Here is a 14,333-nt window from a genome sequence, read left to right as displayed (position 1 = left end):
ATTTTATTATAATTTTTATATTTAAAAAGAAGCTGAGATAAGCAGGGGGAGACTCAAAAAACCATGTAGATACTCTCACTAATTCAAGAAACTAATGTTTAAGCATTCCAGCTCTTCCTGTCATCACTTCTATCAACCAAACTGTGAATAAACATGAGGAAAAGATAATTAATCTTACTCCTTGGAATTAAATTGCCCAAAATAAGCAGTGGCCCTAAGAATTTGAAGCCCCAGTGTTTCTTGTGGCACATGAAATTCCTTGTGGGGGACATACTGGAGAACCAGAACCAGCCTTGCTTCCCACACTGCTCATTTGTGAATTCTTTCCTATTAATAGAGAGAAGCACTGCAAAGCAGCTTGACCTACTAGAATAGACTGTGATTAAAAGGAGGCACTGGGCTTTGAGCTCAAATTTCTCTTTTCCAAAAAGGACATTGGGATTCTTGTGGTGACCTGATGAGGGAGGCAGTCTCCACAGGTGAAGGGAAACAAGCACGGAAAAGATTTTCACCAATACAGACTCTTCCCAGGTCTTCAGATGGCCTTCAGCAAACACTCCTCAAACTTCAGCTAGATCGTAATGCTTAAGGAGGAAAACCTCTTGTGGTTTCATACACACTGTTGTGGTTTATCCCCAGTCAACGGCTATGCACCACACAGCTGCTTGCTCACTCCACCCAGTGGGATGGGGGAGAGAACTGGAAGGCTGAAAGTGAGAAAACTTTTGGGCTAAGATAAAGACAATTTAATAAGCAAAGCAAAACAAGGAATTCATTCCCTACTTCCCATCTGCAGGCAGGTGTTCAGCCATCTCCAGGAAAGCAGAGCTCCATCATGTGTAAGGGTTACTTGGGAAGACAAAACACCATCACTCTGAATGCGCCCACCTTGCTTCTTCCTCCAGCTTTTACTGCAGAGCATGATGTTACATGGTATGGGACATGCCTCTGGCCAGTTGGGGTCAGCTGTCCCAGCTGTGTCCCCTCCCAGCTTCTTGGGCACCCCCAGCCTGCTCACTAGAGGGGTTGTGTAAGAAGCAGAAAAGGCCTTGACTCTGCCTAAGCACATCTCAGCAGTAACTGAAATATCCCTGTGTTATCAACACTGTTTTCAGAACAAATCCAAAACATAGCACCATGACAGTTATTATGAAGAAAATTAACTCTATCCCAGCCAAAACCAGCACACAGAAACCCTTGCATAACTCTGTCACATACTGAATTCAAAATTATAAGAGAATCCTCAGAATGATAATTTTCTCTCAGTTTGTGGAAATCATTTTGTTAAACAGCGTAACTGCAGTTAACAGTTATGCCAATACCTCTATGGTTTAGAAACTTAATACCAAAACCTAAAATAGGTTATTTAAATTAAAATATCACTATATAATAATATGTAGAAGCTCAGCAGAAATCCTTGGGGAAGCGAAGGGAATTTGACGTTTAACGGGTGCTATAAAGGTGCCATCTACAAGGCAAACCCCTTTACAATGTGTGAAATTTGAGGAAAAAACCAGGAAATGCCACCGTTAAATAAAAATACTCCCAACCATTTCAAAATTTAGCGCTTACTTATTCTAGAAACCCAGAGCCATGCTCGGAGTAAGCACAGGAGACAGGATTGTTTTCCACTCTTGGTTCTATCATGCATTTACTGTCAAACCAGAGGAAAACTGCTTTTTGACCTACCTGTCTACCTTAGAAAGACAATTCAATGCCCTCATTTCCTATGCAGTTACAAATTAGGCAGCTATTTCTATTCAACCAAAAATCAGTCTAGTTCTGTGTGAAGTAAAGGCTTCTTCTGCCAAGACATCTGTTTCTCTACCACAATGATCAAGGAGAAAAGCACAGCCCTGGGAACAGTAACTGTTAACTAGTAGCTGTTGAGGATCAGTCATGTCAGGAGGAGGAACAGAAGGTGACTGAGGGTCCTGCAAAACAGTACCTTCACTTATTTTTCTAGTTTGTCAGAATTAGACTAACAGAACTAAATAACCCTTTCCAAACAGATACCAAAAGACCTGGCCAATAGTCTACTAAATGTATTTTTTGCCATTTAGCCTCTCTTAAAATCTTTTGTTAATGAAAGCCTCAGCAAGTAAGAGTTTCAAAAGACTTCAGGAGTTTTTGCTTTTTTTGTAGCTTGATAAAGTTGTAGAGAAACAGAAAGAAACTCACAGACGAATGCTGGAACAACTTCTAATGGTAGAAAAATCACACAGAGAGACACTGTATGAACTAGAAGAAGAGAAGAGGAAGCACAGCAAATACATGGAAAAAAGCGATGAGTTTACAAACTTCCTGGAACAAGAACGTGAAAGGTAAGGTTACCTCTTGCCATAGTAATACAATTTAACATTATGTCTAAGGATCTGTCCACCTTCTCATTCTGCATCGACTAAAAATCAAGAATATTTGCAGAGCTGTATTTTGAGAATTCATCTATGAATACATGACTAATTAATCCTAAATAACAGTAGTGTCTGCATTGCCATCAGCAGGTGAGGTAGGTCAAACAGTTATCAGATTCTTCAGCACTGTGGCAGGATAACAGGTATGTTACGCTACAGAGAATACACAAATGTGTAAAATTACAGCTAACATGAAGCAGGTGAACCTTTCAGCATGTTTAAGATGCTCAGTGTACACTACAGTATGTAAGAAACAGAAAGAACAGGCATGCAGCATTTGAGCAGAAGAAAAAGACATGAGGAAAAGTAAATGGTGTTTGGACAGATCATAGAAACACAGAGAGAGGAAGCAAAGGCAAAGGATAATCTACAGAAAGCTTTGAAAATAAGAACACCACAAAATTCTTATATCAGGATTGGCATAAAAACCATAAATCCAACTTTATTTTTAAGTGTAACCTAAAAGCGTCACAGTTTATTTAAGCACGGTGTGAGGGTTTCAATACCAATTCTCAGAGGAAAGATTAAGAAGAATTTAATGTCATTTACTTTCTTGAAAAAAGCCACTTTAAACTGTGGCTTCTCTGATCTGCAGTAAAGCTGAACACATCCTAAGGAAAAAAAAAATAAAATCAAAGAACATTTCCTATTCCCTGTATAGCTAACTCCAGAAGATAGGCAAATGTTGTCTCTGTTTCCTTTAGCTTAGAACACCTTCCAGATGGAAATGTTTGGGTGTGAGAACATCAAGCCTATTCTAAACTCACATTATGCATAGATAATTCTTCCTCTGCTTCGCCTGCGTAACATCACGTTCCATGTATTCTGGCAATGTTCACCCTTCACACTACACCTTTCTCATGCAGGCCTATCAAAGATAGAACATATGCTTCCCACCAAGTGCAATTAAAGTGGTTGGGGAAAAAAACCCGTTGCTTCTCAGAGAAATGTATACAGATTCAGGCAAGCACAGGCACACAGAGAAAAGCACATACAAAGTGTGTGTCGTCATCCCCCCCCCACCCCCCGCCAATGCACAGAACGGACTTTTTTTCTCTAAGAACTTGTTTTTGTGAAACATCATCATATCAGGAACCAAAACCTGAGATTAAAGGAAGTTTTCATCTCTGCTATCTTTTTCTCAAAAACTATGAGACACTCATCTCTTAGAGACAGAGTTATACAACTACAGTTGCTAAAAGTGGTAAAATGTTACATCAGACACATGGGCTCACACAGCATGAAAAGCTGCACAGAAGGGAAAACTAAACAGCAGAGTTCCTTCTATTTTTTTTTTCTTGTGAAAACAGGGTAGACATGGGATTAAAACTCTCTTCCCTGCCCCTCCTCTTTACTCTCCCCAAGAAAACTATAAAACATTTACCACTATTATCTGCAACATTTAGTCTAACTGCCTAGAAAAGGGGGGGTGGTGGGGGAATACTGAGGTGCCTAATGAGACCTTAGAGGATGTAATAATAGATTTCAGATTAGGTCTCAATTTTTGTATTTTCTTTGGAGGTCGTATTTTATGTGGAAAACCTTAAGGGGGTGTGATGTCACATGTTGAGCTGATTCCAAAATGTTTGCCAAGTAATGTCGCCATCAAGATCCCCACGCAACTGCCTGCCATAACAAAAAAATAAAACCCATAACCAAAAACCAAAACCAACAAAAAAACCCACAACCAAAAAAAACGCTCAGCAAGTTAAGGCACAGCTCTTTCTACATTAGCCTGCCTAACTTGACATTCAGAACGCACTCCCATATGCAGCAAAGTGACCTTTTCTTCCATTTCAAAAACCTTAGTCCAATTTAAATCTTCTGAGGATGTGAATTTTGCATTTGGATTAAGAACAAATAGTACTCCGTGAAAAGTTCCATACATGAAGCAATGACAAATGAATTTTTGCTTCCTCCCCTCAATTCAATTAAATAAAAAAAATATTCAGAAAAGCATTAAGTATTCATCAATGAACTTTCTTCTTTTTTCAGCCAGAAGCAGTATTCTCTTCTAAATGTGGAAGGGTAGATAACATTCCAACAGTATTTCAGTTTCAAAGCAAAATCCTGAACTTCCATTCAATTAGTCACAAGAGTATCTTGCTTTTATCAAAGGGCAAGGCCACAGTACATGCTAAAGATATCCTTGAAGAGTGTAGAAGGCACACAAGCCAAACAAGGTACATGAATAATATGTGATACGTGATGAAAATGAAAAAAACTTAGATGCTAAGGGAGAGTGATGCTGAAGCACTGTTACTCTTGACAGCAAGAATAAAGAAACTATCAGTCAGATCCAACTCTTACATACGACTCTGAACATATTTTCAAATGAGGAGAAGGGAAAGCATTTCCTCTTTCTTACATGTGCACTCTGGAGGCACAGAACTGAAGAATTCTTAAATGAAAATTTTAGTGATGAACTAGTTTATCGGATGATCATGTTCTACAAAAGCTAGGCAAGCCTCCATCTCTAGGGCCTTTCTGCCACCTTACTCCCTTCATACATGACATTTCTCATTAAAACAGTTCAAAAACATGTTTGAATCATGCAAAATATTATCAGTCTTCACCGTCTCACTAAAAACCCTTCACCTTAATCATTTGAGAACCTCTTTGACTTCATAGCAAGGCAGCAAGACTAAATTTGGCCTCAGCAATTGTACAATGTCAGATGTGAGAGTTTAAGCTTATGACAGGACTAGTGACAGTTTTCTAGATATGAGAAGTCTTCCAAACTGGAAACAGTCTCAATACTTAGCAACAGACATTTACCAGTAAAAGTACGCTAAAATCATGCTACGATCATTGTATTTATTCATCTTCAGTCGTATGTACTTTTAAAGCATGGAACCACTGGCAAAGTCCTATCAGACAAGTAACAGTTCTGTGGAGAAAAGGAGGCCAACGGGCAACGACTGGACAGGTCTTTCCTGCACTTCAGCATGAATTGTACTCTGTATGTGTGCAGATAAGACAGGGACACAAAGACAAAACACATGTACACAGTAGTGTAATTGACCAAGTCTACCAGAGTCTAGAAGAGAAAATTCTATTGTATTTCTGGAACCTGAAGAAAAAGTAGCACCCAAACTCACAGGAATGTAAAAAAAACTCCAGAAGAGTTTTTCAATACAGAGACTACTAGGTACACCTGGAGAACCACAGCATAAAAGCCAATGAGCTTGTTTAGAAGCTCTTGCATTTCATGGGTTTGGGAGATGAAGAGCAAGATTAAGGACTAGGAAGAATAGTTACTGTAGATTCAAATCCAGATTCCAGTGTATCTTCCCTGAGGATGTACCTAGTTGTCCAAATACATTTATCCACAATCCATATTTTTACAGTACAATTAAATAATAAAAGATGTTATTTTAGAAAACATTTTGCAAAGCTAAAATATGAAATTAGAACGTTTTCCAGATATGCAAGTTCCCAGTTTGAACACACATGCCATATGTATGCAAGTATTTACATGTTTACACATTATTCTCTGCCCCACACAAAAAGAAATGAAAGTGTGAAATAATAAAATTATTAGCTCTTACACAGCCCTTTCCTTCTGTAAATCTCAAGGAGTTTTAAATATCACATAAGCACTGTTATTCCCCATTTTCTGAATACTGAAAGGAAATGAAGGTATGAGTGGAAGAAACCAGTCACAGGTACCTTAGGGTACAAGGGTTAAATTGGAGGAAAGGAAAAAAACTCCGAACGTATAGGTGTGTCCAATCCTTCAAACTTTCTATATACTATATAAACTCTCAACTATACAAAGAGTAAAGATTTATTATGAACATACACTGGTTAAATAAGTGAATGCTGTTCAACAGGACAGGAAAAAATAGCAGTTTGCTAAGAAACAATGTAAACAGACTTTTATAGGCAGTTATGATAAATATTGCTCACAGGAATCCAAATACTAGCACAAAAGTTTGCAGGTTGGTATAGTAGCGATTAATAAGATCTTTAGTTTAAGGATCATCTGCTAAGATGAGGAGGTTTTTTTTCTACAGGGAGGAAAGACATCGTAAGGTTTTGGTTTAGCTCTGAATTCACACTCGCAAAGGTCATACAGAGAATGTAACCCAAAGAAGAAAACACAATTGTTCACGTATAAAATAATCCTAACATTTCCTAAAAGGAAACTTACTCCTTATGCTCTGAGAAGAAACCTAAGGCAGTCAGCCAAACTCTATTCCATTGTATCAGACATTTCTTCTTAAAACATCAAGTAAAGGGCACTTTCAATGTTAAAAGTTATTATTATACCCATCTGAGGAGTCAGGATTCACCAAGCATAAAAAAAATAGAACCTAACCTGCAAAAGTCCCACAACTGCAGTCTCTCTCATCTAACAAAGCATCATAAAACACTGTGCTTGTTACTCCACCTGCTGCCCCCCTCAAGGTCAGTCAGTTAATATAACATCCTGCTGAGTGATAAGATGCTAGAAGGGATCTCTGGAGGGCTCCAGCACAACCTGCTGAGTGCAGAGCTAACTTCACAGTCAGATCAGGTTGCCCTGACTCCTGTCCAACTGACTATTGTAGATCTCCAAGGGACAGTGATTCTGCTGGCTGCCTGGGCTTCTGATGCAGTCTTTGCCCTCTGCACCAGGAGATCCTTTTCCTCAGTTTCACTGTAGGCATCATTCCGGCCTTGCTTCTGCCCCCATACCCAACTGAAAATGCTCTCATTAAAGGCTCAGTAACTTTCCTTCTGGCAAACTTCTGTACCTAATCCATCTCCACTGTCTCTGACCTTTTGGCTGCCTTGGACACAAATGAGCTTTCAGCACTTCTTGCCATCTTACCCACACAGAGTTTCTGCGACTCCAGCTGAACTAATTTCTCTAAGTGTTTCCACAGTGTATTCTGAGTTGGAAACTTGTCATTGCCAACCTCCGCTCTGTCCATAGGACCCCACAGGTCTTACCCTTTAGTTCTTCTCTTTATCCATTCACTCTCCATGCTTTTCACAGAAGCTCAAAGCCAGGCATGACCTCTGTGCAGATGACTCAAGTCTACTTCAACCACCACACCACAACAACAAATCTGACCATTTCTGAGCAACCTGCCATTATTCCCAACTCCATGAGACTACAAGGGAACTCAATCTTTTATCCCCATGCCCTTGGCTTCATCCTTAAGATGACACCTCTGTTCTTAAAACTGGGGTAACAAAGTCATACTGCTTGTCACTCAGCCTGTCATACCTATGCACATTTTCTACCTGAGCCCTTCTACATTTAAGCCTCATAAATTCTTCATTGCACCTCCAAGAAAAAAAAAAATAAATTAAAAAAACTCCACAACCCTCCCCCACAGAAAAAAAACACACAAATAACCAAACATATCTTTCTGTCCATCCAAACAATTAAATCCTTTTCCAGACCCTCACTTCAAAAACATTTTTTAATCATTTCCATATTAGCTATTTCACCCCTCTATGTCTCTTCACTCTTCTTACTGCATTAAGCCTACGTATTTCCTCTTGTGTGCCTTTACAGTACACCCTTACCTCCTCATGCAATGTTAATACATGGACTAAACATCACACTAAAAACCTACCAAAGTTAAATCATATTCTAATACTGCTCAGGTACTGAGTAGGTAAGAAATTTAATAAAACTGAGCACTCAAGGTTAAGTGGCTTGTTTGTTTGTTTTAAAAGTGTCAGATAAAAGTAATTGCTACACACAGTAGTGACCAATGCTTGAAAACTTGGACAGGGCATCAAGAAGAGAAGGACCCAGGGCTAAAAGGTGAAGTGTTTTAGCATGTTGTCAGTGTAACATTGCTGTACTTTAATTCTGACACATTCACACATTGGAATAACAATATATTGTGTGCCTAGTTCTGGAAAATTCAATATTCTGTAACAGTGGGTATAATTAATATTTGCTGGTTTTCTTAATGAAGCCAATTAAATATTGTAAGAAGCAGGATCTTATCTCTATAGAAAGCTACAGCAAAAATAAACACTGTGGACTTATTTATTCTACATGTGTTACCAGCAGTTTTTAATTTCATGCACACTGAACTATTGTTGTAGATTGCATTGTACTCAAATGCAATCATTTCCTTTTAGCGTTCTGGCAATGAGTTATATATATTACATATGCCTGAGACTATGTCTTGCAAGTTGTGAAATGGATGCCAGATCTCTGTACATTTGACCTTTTTCATGGGTATCTAGCGTTCTGTAGGTGAATAAGAGAGACCCACCACAAGCAAAACATTAGTGTTCTTATTCTGCATTACACCCCAATGGGACGGCCCCACTAATAATACCACTGAGGCACGAAGACAGACTCAAGGAAGTGATGTACACAGATTAATTACCTCATGCTTGTACGTGAAAAACAATGTACTATTGCACTACACATAACTTTCAACAGATGTTGTGAAATCAAACCCTTGTCAAAATTCAAGGACTCAAAGACTTCTACAACAGTTTCCATGCATGATGGAAAGTTAAAATACTTTATCTTAAAGCAAATAAATTAATAAAATCCAGGTTAACAAAGAGATTAAAAAAACAAAAACAGTTAAATGAGGTCACATTATGTTTATTCAAAGCAAAGATTAAGAATAAACACAAATAGAAACAAGGCTTCCGGTGTTAACACAGCTGAGAAATTCTCTTGGTCCATGGTGCAATTCTAAATTATTCCACCTACTGTAATTAGCAAGCAGACGCAAGATGTAGGTGATAACCATTTCTCATGCAACTCCACCGACACTGGCAGAATGACAGAGAGAAGTGAAGCTCACGTTTAATTTTTCTAAATTCTGAGCACGTAAGATGTCTGTTCACTGTTTCAGGCACACTATCATGACTACCAGTTGATACTATCATTGCATACTTTGAGGCCAGGGAGAACACAACGAAAACCTTAATCAAACTATGTTCTCCTACACTGCTACCGTCTCTCCCCTCATGAGTGGAGAAAGTGATGGTCGTTGCCATACGCATTCCTTGCAAAAGGGCATATCCCCTGGAAGGGATGATCATGGAAAACCACCCTCAGTGCTTTGAACCATAGTGTCAGAGCTCAAAGGGAAAGATGATCTTTCTACGGCTGGCAAGCCTCAGAATATTTATGTCCCTTGTAAATCAACACCAGCTCCATATACTGTGTTTGGAACCAGCCGGTGACCAGCACGGACGTTGAAGCACTGGCCAAATATGCTCATGGTGAGGCGCTGCCTTCAATAATGGGGCACTTGCTCCAGTCACCAATTTACATTTCCAAATAAGACTGAGTGTGCTGCTTGATGTGCAGCACAGCATAACTAGTCTAATCATAAGCAACAATAGAAGTGGATGACTGTACCGAGACCTGTGACCAAAAAAAGACACTGTGCACTTCTGATTCATTGCAGGGTGGGGCTTTGAGAGAGGGAGAAATTGGCACAGGATTTTGTAACTGGAGTTTGAAAAGAAAACACACACATGAGACAGATAGAAAAATCTATAAATCATTCCTGAGACAAAGTTTGACACTACCATAAGTTTCCAGAAGAAACCGTTGGTGTGGGAAAAGTTATACTCTTGTTCGAGTGTGGAGGAGGAGACGTCTCAATGAAGTTACAATTTTTCTGCCATTAAAAAGGCCTAAGTGACTTATATGTGCTATAATTAGTTTCATATCTTAAGAAGAGGCAAGAGAAAAAAGGCTATGAGAACTGAGAGTGCAGGTCACACATCAGTTACCAAGACCTGTGGGTCTAAACTCATTAGTTTCCCATGGCATACTCTGAGCTTCAATGCATTTCTGTCCAGCTACAAAATCTCTGAGCTTTATATACACATATGAAACAAGCATGCATGGGAGACTGAAGCAGTTTAAGAAAAATCTCACAGCTTCAGTGTCTGTGTTAAGCCAGGAATTTTAAACTGAAAAAACAAGAAAATCAGTAGCATTAAATCTGTTGAGAACAGATATTACCAGTAAAAATTGTTTAAAACACCCACCAAAATCGTCTTACATGATAATTCTGATTTTCACATATGTACTTTTTTTGTTGTTGTTTCTTGAGCCTGAAATACACACTGCATAACGTTTCAGGAAAACACCACACACTTGGACAAGGTAACATGTAACCTTGTTAGTGTCTGAAGACCAAAAGCATGAGTACATTGAAAAAGTATGTTCAATATTTGAACCTTTAGGCTAAGAGGATTGCAAAAAATCCAGAGAACATGTATAAATTCAGAAGTAAACTAAAAGGTCAGGAGGGACATTTGAACTTTCATTTTAAAAATTTCTGTTTCAGACTCCTATATGGGGAGTGCCAGGATGGGTAGATGGCTTAGGGAAAGGGAGTAATAGGAAGTAGATACATGAAAAACCATTAGGTCATCTAGTCTCATCCCTGGGAACAGAGGATTGTTCTCCAGACATACTGTCGACAATTTTGCTTCTCATTTCAAATGTCCAAAATACAGAAAGGTCTCAATGTAGAACTGTTCTATAAAAGTTGCACTGTCATAAATAAAATCATATTTTTCTATTCATTCAATAATTCATTCTCTTTAACAACTCAATACAGTCCTTCCTGACAGGACTGTTACTCCATTGAAAGATTTCTAGATACTTGGCTAAGACTGAAAAGAACCCTAAGCCTCCCATTTTGGTCACAGACACAGACCCAGCTGAGATCCCCAGCAGATAAAACTGTAAGATGAGAGTTTGAGCGGGCTGCAGCAAGGTCTGCTGCTTAAGGACAATTCCAAATAGAGAACTGCCCACCCCCCTTCCACAGTAGGTCTCAACTGCACACCCCTTGGGATAAAAACCCGACGCAATAGCCCCTATGAGGGAGAATTTGAAGGAACTCCAAAGACTGAGCAGGCAGAGAGACTTAACCAGTCCCTTCACCCTCACACAGAAAAGTTTGTGCTGTGGAAAATTACTGATAAAAGCTAGAGCTTGTACAGACATACTGACAACAGATGGCTCCATCACTAAAGGCTCTCGAACCACCACTTGATCATCAACATTAATTTTCAAGCAGAAAAAAAACCCAAAACCAACAGTCGTGATAGGGTCACTGTGATCAGGCTACTGAAAGGGAAAAAGGGGAAGTACTTTGCCATAGAAAAGTTTTAATTTGCTATTTTGGGTGTGAATTTGCCAAAGGGACAATAAGACTGAAAATACCCAGACAGCCAACTGATTTATGTCTGCCAAATTTGGCCTAGCATCAGTTACCTTCTCCCAGACTCCACCTTTGCCAAGAGTGTTTGAGAAGAAGGGAAATTCACTGAATCCAGAAACATGGTTGTTTTCAAATGTGCATATGAGCTTGTCAAGATATACTCATTCTCTGCCCAAGATACTTCCACAGTAGCTTCAGTGCAGACAGTACCAGGTTACGGCACTGCAAAAAAACCCAACCAACCAACCAACAAAACCCAAACCATAACAAAACAAAAAAAAACAACCAACAAAACCCCCACAACACTACACCTGCTCTTTGGAACAACACCTTATTTACTTTCTTGCCAATATCTTTCAAGTTATACATTTTCCTTGAAATTATGAGAGCTGATTAAAAACCTGCAACTTGAACAGAGTTCTTCACTTCTAAAACCAGTCAGAGTCTTGCTTCTTATACGCTACTGGGAAATTCCTTAGCCTCAGCATTTTGATTCACAGTATCTTCAAGACACTGGGAAAAGACATGTTTCACAGATGTTATCAGGGTATAGGTAACAAAACAGTGGTCTTCTTGAACTATCCCTCTATTTCAGTCAATCATAATTGTTACTATCTCACTTGCACTTCTTTACACGATATGCTAGCCTCCTTCCTCCTCATAATCTGGGTAAAAAAATGAATAAAACCAGACAATCCTGTGGAAGAGGAAGTAAAACCTAGCAGAAATGGAGACTATGCTCCCTCCTCTCCCTTCAAGTCAATTTGTATGCTAATAATTTTAGGGTTATCAGAAAATTCTTAGCACTGTAAACCTTATTCTGACGTATAAATTTATGACTACTAAGATGACTTTTAGGAATGTTCAGATCCTACCATTTGCATTTAAGTCATCAGGAAATTCGAACATCGTTTAATCAGATGATCAGATGTTTAGACAAGATTTCACATGTTCCTCATTTGAAAATTTTATCTCACGTCCAACTGGGGAACTGAGAAGCAAGACTCACTCCCTGAAATCCTAAAATTCTCCCTTTTTTTCAGTAGTCTTGCCAGCTAAACTCTGGATGTCTTTGCATTCTGTCAGACAGGAGAATGAGTCAGTCTGTCCCTAACTGGCCTTCTAACGAGGAAATTGAGAAGTTTGATGACATATTTGGATAAACATACTCACTGGATAAAGTTACTTAACTTTTTACATCTCTAAGTTTGCTATAAACCCTCAAATGTACTTGTAGAGTACATTTAAGTATAGCCAATAAAAACTATAGATTATAAACTTAATGAAAACCACTATATTAAAACTCAGAGGGCCCTGTAAACATGCTTATCAAAGCTTCACCATTGTAACACAGCACCACATCCATAAATCTATGTTATTAATTGCTAGTCATCCACAACTCTTATTGAAATATCAGCCCTATATAGATCATCTTTGGTTCAGAACCCAGTTTTCTCATGGTCTCTGAACATAACGTAACAGCCAACACTGTAGCTCTGACTAAAGGAGTAATGAATAAACCCAGGGTTTATATAGTTCAACTCTCCTGAAAAGACAGTAAAGACTATTGTTATCATATGCATGTGCTTTAGGTCTCCCCAGGTGTAGTATTTGGCCTAGAAATAAAAGATGTTTGAAATATACAGTACTGAACCTATAAAAGAGCACAAATACTGAGCTAATTTAGTCTCCTAAACCCTCAGTTTACCAAAGGGTAAGGAGATTTGAAATACCATTTTGGAAAGCATCATTTCTTGCAATAGTGAACATCCAAGAGCACAGTGTGTAACTCAGAGTTTTATTAAAGGAATGTACCTTGCAGATTCAAGATCCTGACCTCTATGAATTCCTGTTTTCCATAGCTCTGCATTAACTTCAGATGCAAAGAAAGAAAATAAGGTATTCCAAACTACCAAGCTTTTACTAGTTTCATAAAACATTTATTTTACATGAATTATATATCAGGCTGTTTTCCATACATGCTTATAAGCATTATCAAATTTTAAGATCAGTCTGGCCTACATTTCTTTTCTGTAACCAATCTTTAAATTAAGCTAATTTCATATCATTTCAGATTTCACTGCCAGAATTTCAATAGTGTGTAGTTTAACGCTTACGTATGCAAAGATCCTAGTCTCAAAACAGTATACACAATCTTGCCCTTGGGGTATTCTGACTACTAAATGAAAAGACAGTTGGTTTTTTGATACCCAGGAGGCATTCAGAGCATTTCTTGGAGAAAACTGAGAAGGAGCCATTCATGATAAAAATAACAACATATAAAGGAATCTGCAAAGTGCTTGGAGACAAAATTAGCTTTTTAGCTTCCTGACTAAGAGATTGCCTCTAGCTACATCTTTGAAATGGTCCTAGTACCAAAGCACAGGTTCAGGCAGTAAACTAGCATTTCAGTAAGCAGTTGAGAAAATGATGCAGGTAGAAAGGGTTCAGTTTTATTAGACTGTGGAAAGACTTTTGGAATAGATGCAGCCTCCATACGATGCACAAACTAAAATAAAATAAAAATAGGCTACTGGGATTTAAGTTTAAAATTAAGATGAAGACTGTTTAAACTTAGCAGAAAGTTGGCAGGTGCAAAGACATGCACAGTTCAGGATGACACATCAGTTAGGGATACAATCATTAGAACTCTGTATTCTTGGAAATAAAACATTAGTTAATGAAGTTTGACAGGAAATAGCAAAGCTCTGTCTAACCAAACAGCATTTCAACTAAGCAGAGTTAA

General features: G+C 38.5%; 1 protein-coding gene across 1 annotated transcript in view; it reads left to right on the top strand.

Annotated features, from left to right (window-relative positions):
• The first annotated feature begins 2,151 nt into the window (after nt 1-2,151).
• Nucleotides 2,152-14,333, top strand: part of FILIP1L (filamin A interacting protein 1-like) — a 75,765-nt gene continuing 63,583 nt past the window's right edge. The window contains exon 1 of the mRNA XM_010080129.1: nt 2,152-2,324. Coding sequence (XP_010078431.1) covers nt 2,188-2,324 — 137 coding nt within the window. The 5' untranslated portion in view covers nt 2,152-2,187. The remainder of the gene's footprint in view (nt 2,325-14,333) is intronic.

This window comes from Pterocles gutturalis, unplaced genomic scaffold (assembly GCF_000699245.1).
Source record: "Pterocles gutturalis isolate BGI_N339 unplaced genomic scaffold, ASM69924v1 scaffold839, whole genome shotgun sequence".
In the NCBI taxonomy this organism is placed as follows: domain Eukaryota; kingdom Metazoa; phylum Chordata; class Aves; order Pterocliformes; family Pteroclidae; genus Pterocles; species Pterocles gutturalis.
Note: the sequence above shows the minus strand (reverse complement) of the source record. Positions and strands in the feature narration are given on the sequence as shown.